Raw genomic sequence first — 15,708 nt, forward strand, 5'->3', positions numbered from 1 at the left:
CAGTGGGGGCAATGGCACAGTGGGGGCATGTAATGGCACAGTGGGGGCATGTAATGTAATGGCACAGTGGGGGCATGTAATGGCACAGTGAGGCATGTAATGGCATAGTGAGGCTTGAAAAAAGCCTGTTTCTGTCAGCGGTTGTTTCTGTCAGCGGTTGTTCTGGCTAACCCTCAGCTTCCAGAAACACTAGTAGGAAGGGGGTAGTCTTATACGGCGAGTATATCCCAAAACCAAAATTTTTCCTGGAAAATTAGGGGGTCGTCTTATACGCAGAGTCGTCTTATACGCCGGAAAATACGGTATTGTGTGCACCTGTGTTCCTTATAGAAATGCTTGGTCACATGATTTTTACTTTGAAAAAGAAACACAGGAGGTATGTGTGGCTTCTGTTCCTCAGTTATTATCTATTTTTAATTACATCTATGAACATTTCTGAACTAAAATGTATTATATATAGCATATACAATAGGTCTACTGTGTTTGCTCATACATATAAAAAAAATGACAAACACAAATATGTTGTTTCTTGTCAACATTTTGCATACCTTTGTAACATCAGAGGTGAGATGTGCATGAGTATCTTTAAGACGAGATATGGAGCTATGGCTTAGTCCACCAACAACTGCCATCAGAGTGTTAAAGTTTTGAATGTCCAATAATTTCTGCAGAGAAATAAATTATACAGAATAAAAAATATGCAATATCTGACAGAACAGATTTACTGGCAACTTCCTAATTACATTGGGCCTCTATAATACATATTGTACCTTATGTCTCGTACACACAATCGGAATTTCCAACGGAAAAAGTCCGACATACTTTTTCCATCGGAAATTCCGACCGCGTGTGTGCCCATTTTTCCATCGGATATTTCGAGGAATTCCGTCTGAGTGTACATAGAGAACATGTTCTCTTTTACTGTGATGGAATTCCGATGTGAGCTTGGCCGGGCAAAAGCCCGATTGTGTGTATGGGGCATTACAATGGAACCTGAAAGTTGATGGGATTAAACCATTACAGTAGAACCTGAAAGTTGATGGGTTATATAAGTCAGCAAGTGAACATGTTGTCCCTAAAGTTAAAGGGGTTGTAAAGGTTTGTTTTTATTTTCTAAATAGGTTCCTTTAACCACTTGTCCACCGCAAGCCGTCAAATGACGGCTTGCGGAAGACTCCATTGTTCTGACTGGACGTCATATGACATCCTTTCATTTAAATAGGGAATGCATGCAATCACGTGCGCATCCCTGTACTGTCGGTGGCAGCGTGTCACCGAGACACCGCTCGTCACCGACAGGGGTGAACAGCGGCTCGGATGCGCTGTTTTCCATGTGATCGCCGTGATGAAGTCACAGCTGATCACGAATGGTAACACCCCATTGAGCACGGCACATGCGCGCGATCGCGAGCGCGCTGCACGTGCCTGTCGGTGGTACTGTGTTCCCGGGAACACTGCTCGTCACCGACAATTGTACACAGCCATTGGTCAGGGCTGTGTACCACGTGATCGGCTGCGATCCATTCACAGCATGATCACAAATAGTAAACAAAGAGCTGTAACTAACGGTTACCAGCTCTTCTCTCCTCACACATCGTTTCCAGTGTGAGGAGAGAAGAGCTAGAAGCAGTGAGTTAAAGATCTGTGTTTCTGTAGTGTATGCAAAAACACCACACCTGTCCCATTGCTCCCCCCCAATTGTCACCTGTCACCCAACAGTCACCCATAAAGTGCACCTGTCACATAAAGAGACTGCCATCAGTGACCATTAGCGGTGTGACCGTGCCCTGTCACTATCACCCATCAGTGACCTGCCCTGTCACCGTCACCCATCAGTGACCTGCCCTGTCACCCGTCACCCATCAGTGACTGTGCCCTGTCACCCGTCACCCATCAGTGACCGTACCCTGTCACCCATCACCTGTCACATAAGAGACTGCCATCAGTGACCATCAGCGGTACAACCGTCACCCATCAGTGACTGTACCCTGTCACCCATCACCCGTCACCCATCAGTGACCATCAGCGATGATCCTGTCACCCATCAGTGACCGTGCCCTGTCACCCATCACCCATCAGTGGCCATCAGCGGTGCACCCATCACCCATCAGTGACCGTGGCCTGTCACCCATCATCCATCAGTGACCGTGGCAGTCACCCATCTGTTACCATCACCCGTCACCATCCGTGGCCTGTCACCCATCAGTGACCATCGCCTGTCACCCATCAGTGACCATCTCCCGTCACACCATCATCACCTATCAGTGAACGTCACCTGCCACCCATCGCACAACCCATCAGTGAACGTCACCTGCCACCCATCGCACAACCATCAGTGACCGTCACCTGCCACCCATCTGTCACCCATCGTACACAGCTACCCGCCACACAGCCATGTCCAAAAGATTATATACCAGTGAGGAGGCGTTCCAGATCCTCTCAATGACCGATAAGAGCACCGGGGAGGTCTCAACAGATTCCAATTCTGATTCCGAATCAAAATCTGAATTTGAACCGATTGAATATAGTAACGATTCGGATGAAGAATGGGTCCCTCCTAAAAGGGCACGGCACTCTGGAAACCAGGCAGCCGCCAGCAACCAGGATTATATTCCCAGGCCCAGTACCAGCGCTGCTACCAGCAATAGGCCCCGGGAACAAAGGCCCAGTACCAGCGCTGCCACCAGCAATAGGCCCCGGGAACAAAGGCCCAGTACTAGCGCTGCCGCCAGCGAAAGGCCCCCGCGAACAAATGCCCAGGCCCAGTACCAGTGCTGCCACATCACACCTGAGTACCAGCACAATAAATTCAACTCCCCCAACTACTGGAGTGTCACGTCCCCCAGGAGCCAGGGCCACTACATACATGCCAGATGTTCTTACCAATTCAACATGGCTGCCTTCCGACTCGGGGTCACCAATTTCACAGCACAGCCAGGTGTGCAGGCCAACACCCAAAATTTCTCAGAAATTGATTACCTTCGGCTCTTTTTGGCCGACACTTTTCTGCAGTTCATTTTCGACAAATTTGTATGCCCAGCAGTATATTGCCAACAACCCCCAATCATCTTATGCCCATCCATTTGAGGGGAGAGATCTAAATTTGGAGGAGTTCAAATTGTTTATTGGCCTCACCATAAACATGGGGCTTAACAAAAAAAATCAAGGACATGCCTATTGGTCCACCAAACCCATCTACCACATGCCCATTTATTCTGCCACAATGCCCAGGTCCCGATATGAGATGATAATGAGATTCTTTTATTTTAATGACAACACCCAGTGCCCTCCCCGTAATCATCCAGATTCCGATAAGCTGTATAAGATTCGCCCACTGATAAATCTCCTTTCCAATCGATTTGAAGAACTCAATGTCCCCAAGAAGCATATATGTGTGGATGAGTCCCTGGTACCCTTTTCAGGCCGGCTAGGAATAAAACAATATATTCCTAGTAAAAAGGCCAAATATGGAGTAAAATTTTACAAGCTCTGTGAGAGAGTCACGGGATATCTTTATGCTTTCCGCATATATGAAGGAAGAGATTCCCAGCTCCAGCCCCCTGAATGCCCGGCCTACATGGGCACATCTGGAAAAATTGTATGCGACCTGACTTACCCACTCCTGAAAAAAGGATATCATCTATACCTTGATAACTTTTATACCAGCCTGCCCCTTTTCTGACACTTATATATCGAAAAAACCCTGGCCTGCGGAACCTCCAGAAAAAATAGGAAGGGCTTCCCACAATCTATAGTCCACAAAAAGCTGCGAAGGGGGGAAAGAGCAACACTGAGGTGCAACGAAGTGCTGGCCTTGAGGTGGAAGGATAACAGAGACGTGCACATGATGTCCACCATTCACAACGACACTGCAGTCGTAGTTCAGCGAAGACGAGGTCCCATTGAAAAGCCAACATGTGTCCAAGATTACAATCTGTACATGGGGGGGGGGTGGATTTCAGTGACCAAATGATTCAGCCCTATTTGTCAATAAGGAGGTCCCGATTCTGGTATAAGAAGGTAGCAATTTATGTCATCCATTTGGCCATTTATAATTCCTACGTCAACTCCAAATCCACAGAAAACCCCGCCCCCTTCCTACAATTCACAGAAGAAATAGTCACGTCCCTCATCTATCCACAAAGACCCCCCCCCAGAAAACCTTCGCTCTGATGCCGTTAGCCGACTTCATGAACGCTACTTCCCGTACAACATCCCACCTTTAGAAGGAGGCCAAAGACGGCAAAAAAAAATGTTGCGTGTGCAGCAAAGGAGGATGTCCCTCCAAACCTGGCCTTTGCATTGGTGAATGCTTCGAATTTTATCATACATCCCTAAAATATTAGCCCATATTTTTAACCATTTCCCCCATCTGACCATTTTCTGACCATTTTCATGCTACTGCCTTCCACGTGAACTGACCCTGGCCTGCTTTTTCACTATGTCTCTGCCTACTGTTTGGACTGCTTCCACGTAAACTGACCCTGGCCTGTTTTTTGACTATGCCTCTGCCCACCGTTTGGACTGTTTCCTGGCCTGTTTTGTGACTATGCTTCTGCCTACCGCTATTTTTTTATGATGGTGGTTTAGGAGCCTGAAACATCACGTCGCTCATCTGCTGTTCATTCCTAAAGATTGTTACTTCATGCCGTTTTTTGTCTGGCCAAATTCCTTTGCGGTTTGGTTGTCTTATGAGGATCTAATACATCAGCCTGGTTCCTGTTCATGACCTGCCTATTTGATTTGCTTTATTGACCATCTGTTAACTCAGTGGTCCATATATGAAGGTGAGAGTAGCCATCTACAACGGTGGAGGGATCACTTCAAAATTTTGGTGGATTGTCACGTGGTGGAGATTTATTTTCGTTTAATTCACTCATCTTCTGACACTTATGGACTTTTGGACTGTTTGTTTGAATTGTATTTAATTTTTTAATATATTTTTTTTTTTTTTTGCATATTCATATTCACACTTATGGTATTGGTGTTTGAGTATACCAGTATCATTTATATATTTGAGTTTTGCGCTGCACTTTTTCTATTTTATTTTTTGCATATCATATACTTATGTTTTATTGATCTATTGAATTACTACGTAACTGTGTGAACCTAGACTGGCATTGCTTATGCTAAAGTTTGACTAAAAATACAAAATCCCTTTAAAGTATTTGTTAACCTCAGACATAAAATATGAACAAAGCATATCCCTCAATAGTGTAAATAATAGTGCAGCGCTCAAATGATATAAAGTGTCAGTCCAAGTATAAATCAGTGCAGGGGAAAGTTGATAGAGCTGAAAGAAGACCTCCACCACAGCTTCAGTGTGAACATAGACAGAACACACCACACCACCGTGCTAATAATCTGCTTACCAGATGGTAAAGGCAACAGGCGTTGTAATCATACAATGCAGAGTGTCAATCGGGAAACGATATTCCAAACCAGATGGATCGATCAGCATAACATCAAGAAATTCCAAGACTCGGACAATGGATGGATATATTGTGCAATCATCACATGGAATTAACCAATGAAGACAACAAAAGCAACAATAGTGAAGCCCGTAAGGTAAAACATACTAAAATTTATTGTAGTCTACTTACAGGTGTACAAAGATCATCATGACATAAAAAATCTGTGGCTCTCAAAGTGCTTGTATCAGCCAGCCTGACATGTTTCATCTGAAGTTGGATATCATCACGCTATTTTAACCAGTTGCCGACCAGCCGCCGTCGTTATATGGCAGCAGGTTGGCTCCCCTGCATGAATCATCGTAGCTGTACAGCGGTCACAGGGTATAGGGGGCACGTGCCCGCCGCGTCACTTACACGTCACTTACGAGCCAATGCGTATGCCTGGCGGCCTCGATGTCTGCCGGGCACCCGCAATCACTCCTGACAGGGCCAGAACGGGAATCTGTGTAAACACACACATCCTGGGGAGCAGAGACAGATTGTGTGTTCCTAGTACTTAGGAACAGCGATCAGTATCCCCCACAGTTATAAAAAACACTTGAGGGAACACATTTAGCCCCTTGATATCCCCCTAGTGTTAACCCCTTCCCTGCCGTGACATTTACACAGTATTCAGTGCATTTTTATAGCATGGATCGCTGTATAAATGTCAATGGTCCCAAAATAGTGTCAAAAGTGTCCGATCTGTCCGATATGTCTCAGTCCCGCTAAAAATGGCAGATCGTTACCATTACTAGTAAAAAAAATAATAATAATAAAAATGCCATAAATATATCCTCTATTTTGTAGACGCTATATCTTTTGCGCAAAGCAATTAATATACGCTTGTTGCGATTTTTTTACCAAAATATAGGCCTAAACTGAGGAAGATTTTGTTATTTTTTGGGGGGGATATTTATTATAGCAAAATGTACAAAATATTATGTTTTGTTTTTCAAAATTGTTTTTTTTTTGGGGTTATAGCACAAAAAATAAGAACCACAGAGGTGATCAAATACCACCAAAAGAAAGCTTTGTGGGGGGAAAAAAAGGGCACAAATTTTGTTTGAGTACCACGTCGCATGACTGCACAATTTTCGTATAACAAAAAATGGCCTGGTCAGGAAGGGGGCAAATTCTTCCGGGGCTGAAGTTGTTAGATAAACTACCTTTTGGATGCCCTGAACTTACCTATGAAGAGGCACATCTGTGTGATGTATACAACCTACTGCAGCAAAACTGACATTTGTTCTGTTTGAAAACAGAGTGGCCTGGGATTCCATTTATCTATACCAGACCCTTATCCTAGATGAGGGGCTGATATAGATGTTATTGTGAGACCCCCACACAAAATAAATGGCGTTGGGTTCCCTCATAATTCATACTGGACCGACCAGACCTGAAGAGCATGTTATGAATTAAGGGGGAAACCCCAATGCTTGCAATATTTTTATTTTTTAACTATCTTGATACTTTGCCTACATGTCTGAGGATTCCCTGCCATGACAATGAATGGATCAGTGACATCACTGGTTGTTAAGGATTTATAACCAGCATCCTTAAAGTGGTTCTAAAGTCTGAAGGTTTTTTAACCTAATGTTGAAAAATGTTCCTGAATATTTTATGGCAATTGTTCTACATCCAGGTTAAAACTATGTGCAGTGTCTTAGTACTGTAGCTAAGAACTGGTAAATGTACTTATCGATTTCTAGTTTGAGAAGATGGCGGCTTTGATCCTAGAACTTCTGCTTTTTGGACAACCTTGGAAAGTCCTGTAATCTTTTGAATAAGGCAAGCTCAATAACTTTAGGGCTACTTTACATGTTCTCTAATCTCTTCCATGTGAGATTAAGGCCCTTGTCTGGTTAATGGATGTGACCATATTTAAGTCTCTTAACACCTGAGGTCCTAACTAGCTGATCAGCATGTCAAGTATGCTTCTGTAGTTCACTGGGCATACATCTGTAGTTCTCTGAGGTGATCAATGGCTTTCATAAGGCCTGTATTAATTTATTCTCTGTGAGTCATGTACTTAGCAAGGTCTGCCGTATCAGTTCTTCTAAACTTTGGTAAGACAAGTACCCCTTTAGCTGTCAGTATCTGATAAAACATGTTTAGGTGTTGGAAGAGGGAAGGGAGTAGCAGATCAGTCCAGGTGAAGGCTCGGGATCCAGAGGTCTCAGGAGGTTTTAAGTGATTTGATCAAATGGATTCAGGATGGTCTACAATAACACATAGGCTGCTGCATAGGACGACAATATATTGAAAGATATAGAAGTGTCCAATGTGCCAGGGTAACTGTGGGATTGACTGCTGCAGCTATGTTTGCTTGGGACTGCACTGAAGGCTGGTGTATAGAACTAAATGCATCCTGTGAAATAAAGTTGACATTATTCTGGCTTAGGCAAAATATACTGTATATATATATATTTTTTTTTTTACAAGGATTTTTAATGCACCACCCATATCTACTTGCATGTTTACTTTTATAAAAATATTCCGAGAAATACAGCATTCTAAAAGACATATATTAAATGTTAGTACTCCGTCCACTATATATGCTCCTATTACAAGATATTAATAATATCTTATACTATAAGAAGTATATTACACTGATTTTGATTAACACTTCTTACATTGACTGTAGTACCCTCATAATGAATTAATAAAGAATAATCATGAAAAGTGTGAATAGCCAATGGAATTTTTTTCTGGCTTAGGACAAATGACAAGGTTCAGCTTGTGGGGTCATCAGAGGTTGTCAGAATGGGACAATGGGCTTTTTCTTCTTCAGCAGCTTGTTCCAAGGCTCTGAGCTTGGCTAAGGTTGTTGCTTCCTTAAGCTTGGGAGACGTGTACTTTAATGGCTGCTTTCCTCTTTAATACCATAAGCTTCCAGTTTAGCTTATTTTGCTCCAGCACAGGCTATTATGAGTTGACTATTCAGTGATGATTACTATGAGTAGGATATGAGTGATGTTTGCTGTGAGTGGGACCTTATGGATCTGGAGAATCTCTTTAGAGAACATGAAGGAAGCAAAGTAGCAGAGTGCAGTTTATTGCAATTGTGATATCTTCTGTTCATGACTCCAGTGATGTAACATGTCTGTTAAGAGCAGTTAAGTTAGCTCTTAAGAAGATTCCTCTGTATTGTCACTTCATAGAAGAGAGGAATATTTTTCAGATAGTCTTAAAGCCTTCATAAGTTCTTTTAACTTTGCAAGTGCAATACTTAGTTGCTTTACACTACTGTGTGTTTCATCAATAACAGTTATACATTGCACAGTTCCCTTCAAAGTAACGGTGCTATTTAAATTTAAAGGGAGATCAGAGTGTAGTTAAACTCTGATCTGGTTGATTTGTTCAAATTGGGTCTCTGTCTCAGCTTGCCTGTGCTGTGGGCTCATTCTGTTGTGCTGGGGTGTTTTTCCCACCCCAGGGCAGTAGATGGCAGCAGTGGAGTCAAGGTTTGGGTGGTCAACTGGGTTCCCAATCCTGAAGATCCCAAGTGGTATAGCTGTTCGATGGGGATTCCATCTGAGGAGAGCCAATGAGAGGCTGGCGATCCAATAGGGTCTCGACAATCCACCGGGGATCGAGATATCCGGTACCTAAAAGCAACTTGAAGGAGATCCAGGCATAATTCTACCAAGGAGGTTCATCTCCGTAACCACAATCAGGAGGGCCTTTCACAGAGGTAACTCACTGAATCCCATCCAGGAGGGTCTGTGGCAGAGACTTCTCCCCAAAAGGTTACAGTTCATTCCAGGAGGGTCTGTGTCAGAGACTTATCCTCAGAGGTTCGAGCGATACTCTGGCTGCCAGGTCAGTGAGAGAGACCTGTCCAGGTACACTATTCCCACTCAAGCAGGAGTAGCGCAAGAAGTGTTACACGTGGGTGCAGGACTGTTTCCCTATTTCTATGCCTGAATTTGCTATTCTAGTTCTTCTTTCAACTCTACCTTCTTCACCACAAGTTTTATTGTTTTTACCCGGCTGGGTAATAAAGAGCACAGCAAAAGACACCTGTTGCGGACATTCCTTTACTTCTGCTTTATGCACCATGCACCCCTAGGAATTTGGAGGGCCACAAGGTAAATGTGCCACCCAAAACAAACCAGCAGCTCCTCCGGGGGTAGTGCTACACTTCAAAGAAGGATTAACAGATTATTTCAGTCTCATAGACAATTTCTACCTGTTACAAATCAGCATCACCATGAGGAAAAGAAGGTTGCTCTCTAACCGTAGTGTATGTACAGATACTTGAGACATGCTGTGTTTGTGTGCAGTATCAGAAAACCAGGTGTTTGTGTAGGAAACAGTCTATTGCAGCACAGCAATTCCAGCAGAAGGGATAATTTAATAGCAGCAGTTCATGTAGTTCCACAGGCAAGTTCAATACACCATCCCTGTGGTAACTAACACTAACTGAGGGAACATGGAAGAAGTAGAGAAGGTCTAACTAGGACTGAACTGGCTATCAATAAATAGGAGGGAGAATAGAGGTAGAAACAAAATACAGAAGATAAACAAGTTGTAATGGTGCTAAACTACTACCGGATGTCAGTTTAAACAACATAATGCAGTTCACTGCAACAACATAAAAATACATCATAGGTGGGTAAACACACTCACAGAAGAAAGAATTTCACGTGCACTTCCAAGGCCTCTAGCATAGCCCAGCTCAGAATGTATTACTTCTGGGGTTTATTGAGTTTGTCCACGCATCAGTCAACCAGTAGTATTTGGGTGGCCTCTTCACAGAATGTAAAGAGCTTGCTACGTCATCAGTTGGATATTACACTGCACCCAATCCAGTATGAAGGCCAATAGTATATGGCTTTCAACCTGTTGTATCTGGCCACTCTAAACTACAAAAATATTACCTGCAACATGTACTATATGGATTGATGGGAGAAAGAAGGTAGATTTTAAAGACAGTGGAGCCTTTCTAACAATTGTGAGGCCCTGTTTTATTAGAGAGACCAAGGGATTTTAATTGACCTTGCTGGCTGTACATAATACATAATACAAAAGAACATTTGGACTATGAACATAGAGAAAACTAATGCTGGGTAGGGGTGATAGAAAGTTTAGCAGTAGATTTTCTGGGACATGAATTTGGCATTGCAGGTAACTTCTGAGTTAATATTTTTGGAAGGGGTTTGTGAAGTGATTTTGAGGTCTTTGCACTGTTTTAGAAAAGCTTTTGCTATCTTTAATTTGATACCTGGTTGGAACATGGGTGTGTGTAGCCTAAACACTTGGAAAGAGTTCTGTCTTTTCCACAGGAGGTGTTCCTGTAGATTGTAAATGACTGGAGGGGGGCAGTGTGTGCCCTGAAAGATGATTGAGAATGAGACATACTCTGTTTAGACTGTCTTTATTTAATCTGTGTTCATCAGCTGAGTGTTTACGAATACTGCTGTTTCGTGATCCTTAACAATACCTGTTTTCATGCATGTTTAGTTTATTAAATGAAGGCACATTGGCCTTTTACCTCGGCAACATTAATATACTTGGTAATAACCTCCGCTCTTTGCTGTGGGGTTGGCTTGCTCAGAACCATAAGCTGTACCCATTTTGAGATTCCATTGAATAGAGCTATGGAGCGCTCCAAAGTTGCGTTGTCCACTACAGAGCCATGTATTACGTAACTTTGATAATCTGTAAACTGAAAACAAAACAAAAAAATATATATATATATGTATGAGTTCAATAGGTTTGCATAATCATTTTTTTTTTCATCAGAAAACAACTGTATTGAGAAAATGTACATGGTACAGGCATCAAGGGAGAAAGCAGTGAATAAATGATACATAATATGACATCATAAATCAAGATATAAAAACATGAACAACCACGTTCTGTCATTTAACATATGTATGGTCACGGGAAGTATAGAAAATAGTAAATGTAGAGAAAGGCATGATGGGCACATATAGGTACATAACAACCATAAATGTTGACAAAATGAACAGGAAATTACAATCGTGTACATATCCCAGCATGAGACAGCCATCTATCCCAGAGTTTTCCAAATTTGTTCGGGCAACCCGTATGTTCATATATAATTTTTTTTATATGGGAATGCGGCATTAATATTCCTCATCCAGGCCTGGGCGAGGGGGATATTATTTGCATCAAATTCTGTGTCACCATTTTCCTGCCCATGAAAAGTGTTTTATGTTTAAATATAGCAAGGAATTTATCAGTGTCTGGGTCTGAGAGTAAGCTGAGTAGGTATGGTTTAGGGACAAGGGTGATCAGTGAGCCCATGTCATTACAAATGAAGTGGCTCACTTGAAGACAATATGTCTGAATAATTGGGCATACCCACAGAAAGTGCCAGGGGATAAAGCACAAAGTGACACATAGGATTAGGTTGATATTGGACAATCCGTTGAGGATTAAGATATTCCTATTGAATGATTATAGGTGTGCACAGCCTGTTGCATTAGGATGTGCACCTGAAAGCTCAAAAACACGGTACCGATCTCTCACTGTGTTCATTCAGAAAGGGAAGGGGTCGGTACATGACATTACCCCTTCCCCCTTCCCCCGCTCATCCTGAAATATCATCTATGTGTGCCCACTGCAGTAGCCAATGGAAGAAGAGGGAAGCCAGCCATACTGTGGGAGGGGGCACCCGGCAGCAGGTGGAATCTGCACTGCAGGGAGTGATTAGGGTGTGCCTGGGCACACCTGGCACACCCTGTGCGCACGCCTATGTGAATGATATACAATTGTGTTACCGGACTGGTATTCTAGGGGAAACTGTTTTAGAATTGTCTAATATCTTTTCCCAATCTGTCTCCTCAATGGCGCCAAGATCAGCTTCCCATCTCATTTTAATAATGGTACAAAGAGTGTAAGTCAGTTTAGTGGGGTATGATCCAAGTATGACATCTGAAACTGAGGGTGTGGACAGTGAGGGATAAGAAGAATTTAACTGGCATGCAAGGTATAACAAATTTATCTGAACAATGGATGATTTGGGAGGGAATATTAATCCTTCAACATTTGGAACATGATATAAATATATTATACATTATATATTGTACAGCCCATATAATGGGCTCTGGAATTATTAATAATTTGTATAATTGCCCATTGTAGCATAAGGGAGTATGTGAGTGAGGCGTCAGAGCATTTTGTTTGCACATGGTAATCTCCCAGATATGTTGATGATAGGATAAAATTCCATCCCTATTACCTGTGGTACAACGGTACCAGAGTCTGATACCGAGGAAGAACCACTTTATAAAAATTATAGCAATGAGACAATTGGGTGGCCAAATAGTAGTCATAAAAAGTCGGGGAGAGCTGCACCCCCCCAGGGATTTAGGGTTTTTCAAAACCAACAACAATAACTTGTGTCTACTATGTCGCCCACAAATGCCTTTCCAATAATTTTTACATATTAAATCCACTTTGTTGCTCAGATATGTTGCCTACCACATTTCAAGCTTCCTTGGATCCTCCTAATGTAAAAATAGCAATTTTCTGGCTTCTTCTATTGCTCTAAGTGTCCACTAGTTTAACTCCTTGTGTAACTTTACATACATTCTCACAAAGCTATTAGGAAGGCGTCATACTATCACAGCTAGATTTTCTATGTAATGTGTTCGAACTTACAAAATGATCCCAAAAATCTGCTACACATGTATATGGCTTTGAAAGGGCTACAGTTAAGAGCTCTGGAGGGTTTAACCAAGAGCACCTCACTAAAATCTTTGTAAGATACAAAAAGCTGGTGGATGATTGTACCCTCTACTATCCAATAAATACAGAATTATTTACCTTTTAAATGCTGACATTTATATATCTATAAGTGGCAATAAATAATTTAGTCAGATGGACTACTAAACTGAAAATGACCAGAAAATGACCAGTAAATTTTACTGGGTAAAACATTGCAATTCTTTCTTGATTATTTCAGATTTTTTTGTTACTGAAACTAATGCCGCATACACACCATCACTTTATGTGATGAAAAAAAAAGACACTTTCTGTGAAGTAAAAAATGACGTTTTTGAAACTTCAATTTTCAAAGACGAAGTTGCCTACACACCATCGTTTTTCTCACAATGTTCTTGCAAAGTGAGGTTACGTTCCACCACGTTTTACCATTGAAGCTTGCTTCATAAGTAGCTTCTGGGCATGCGTGGATGAAAAAACGTCTTAGAAAACGACGTTTTTTGCTACACACGGTCAATTTCTGTGAAGTAAAAAGTGCACTTTTGAAAAACGACACATAAAATTGAAGCATGCTTCAATTTTTTTTGGTCGTTTTTTACAAGACATAAAACGACGTTTTCCCCCACACACAGTCAATTAAAGTGACGTTTTTAAAAACGTCATTTTTTTTCATCACATAAAGTGATGGTGTGTACGCGGCATTAGGATATTATAGTAAACCATGATTTTCTCTACAAAAGGCCTTTTTTTCCTAGGTCTCTAAAATGGCAATTAATGTATCTGTGTGTGCAGACTCTCAAAAGCATACCATGTATTATTTTAGCAGAAAAAATGGTGGTTAACCAACTGGGGGGTGTGCAAACTGCAAATTGTAAATGGACAAGCACAGAAAAAAGATGTATTGTGTGCTAGAAATAGCTGCACTTCCTAATGTAAATAACCCCTGGTATATTTTTGGCTTTCTAATACATGAATATACATGTATAAGCTCATAAGACAGCATGATGCAGCCCACACCAAATAGTATAAAAAAAAAAATCAAAACTGCTCCGATTATTATGAAACATGCAGCACATGGCCTGGGCTCCCTAAGGCAGATGGAGCCCTGATGAATATTTTCACAGTGCTTAAGGTTGTTGTTCTTTTTGCAATGAGTTAATTAAAATAAGTGTACGGTTTAATGAACAGCACCATTGTCTTTTAATCTGCGATAAAAGATATTATTTTGAAAGATTAATTTGTGACCCTCTAAATATAAAAATGATGAGCTTATCAGAAAATTTTGCTTACAGATATTCTTCGGAAAGCTTTATACTCTAGAAATGTTAGGTGTTCTGCCAGCTCCACAGGCTCCAGATGGTCAAACAGAAGGCAAACCTTTCCCTTCTTTGATGTTTTTTTCCTCTGTGTGACTCTTCGCATCCAGTCATAAGATGGGCTGCAAACAAAAGCGACAATGTACGCTGTCACCACAAAATGCAACAATCAATAAACAATTAACAGTGCACTCAGTGTTTGTGATGCCTCCATATACAAGTGTGGCTCTGTTCTAAACACCTTACTGTGCTCAGTTCTACATTAAATTAAAAAAAAAATCCAACAAAATAATTTTATATCCATTTTATGAATGTGATCATGTGCTAATGTCTTCTTTTGAAGTGAAAAAGCCTTTAGTCTTGGAGTTATGAATTGAGATAAAGGTCTCTCTTAGTGACAATTCTGTAAAATTAAGTATGTTTTAGCGGCCTGGAGTTTACATAAGTTTACAGTGTATATTAATAAATAACTGATTGTGACTCACCAAACATTCCCGGTGTATCTTCCTGGGGCATGGGTTTTCATTTGTATTCATTGATTTAGCTGCAGTGAATGTTTTTGTGATTGTCACATTCACTGTTTTATAAATATGCTTTAGATGTTTTGGGGTTCTATTTATTGCATACGTGATATTAAATTGAGTTTAAAAGGCATTAGATGACTTGATTATTTATAGGCTATTTATAAAATATATTACTATCGAATTGCTAATCTTTTAGATTGTAAGCTCACACGAGCAGGACCTCTGATCCCTCTTGTATTAAATTGTATTGTAACTGCACTCTCTCTCTCTCTCTGCACAAACTGTTGGCTCCAAAAAAATCCTATATAAAATTAATAAGTGCTAATTGTTTTTTAAATCTATATTTTGAAGTAGAAAGGTGCTTTTTTTAGTGCACACAAACAATATAATGCCAGGATTGGTTCATTCAATTTTAAAAACTAGACTGCGCTGAGTTATTAAGTGTGAGATATATCCAGCCTCAAAAAATTGTAAAAACAGCACAAACTGACTATTACAAAACTGTAAAGCCTCGTACACACGATCGGATTTCCATTGGACAAATCCGTGGAATCCTGTCCGAAGGGCGCTGGTCGTGAACTTGGTATGCATACAGACGACGGAACTTTTTCAGCCAACATACACAAAACTACGTGTTTTTTCAACTCTTTGGCGCCACCCTTTGGGCAACTTCTGCTAATGTTGTGTTAAGGTTAGCATTGGTTCGGAGCATGC

At 41.3% G+C, this 15,708-nt stretch overlaps 1 protein-coding gene across 3 annotated transcripts in view; it reads right to left on the reverse strand.

The window, feature by feature from the left end:
• Positions 1–15,708, reverse strand: part of RASGRP3 (RAS guanyl releasing protein 3) — a 288,487-nt gene that overhangs the window by 67,492 nt on the left and 205,287 nt on the right. For 2 of the 3 annotated variants that reach the window (XM_040350805.1, XM_040350807.1), the window contains 3 exons: positions 14,445–14,592; positions 10,954–11,127; positions 549–665 (listed from right to left, as the gene is read on the reverse strand). In XM_040350805.1, coding sequence (XP_040206739.1) covers positions 549–665; positions 10,954–11,127; positions 14,445–14,592 — 439 coding nt within the window. The remainder of the gene's footprint in view (positions 1–548; positions 666–10,953; positions 11,128–14,444; positions 14,593–15,708) is intronic. The other variant, XM_040350806.1, reaches the window with a different exon arrangement.

This window comes from Rana temporaria, chromosome 4, assembly GCF_905171775.1.
Source record: "Rana temporaria chromosome 4, aRanTem1.1, whole genome shotgun sequence".
Lineage (NCBI taxonomy): Eukaryota > Metazoa > Chordata > Amphibia > Anura > Ranidae > Rana > Rana temporaria.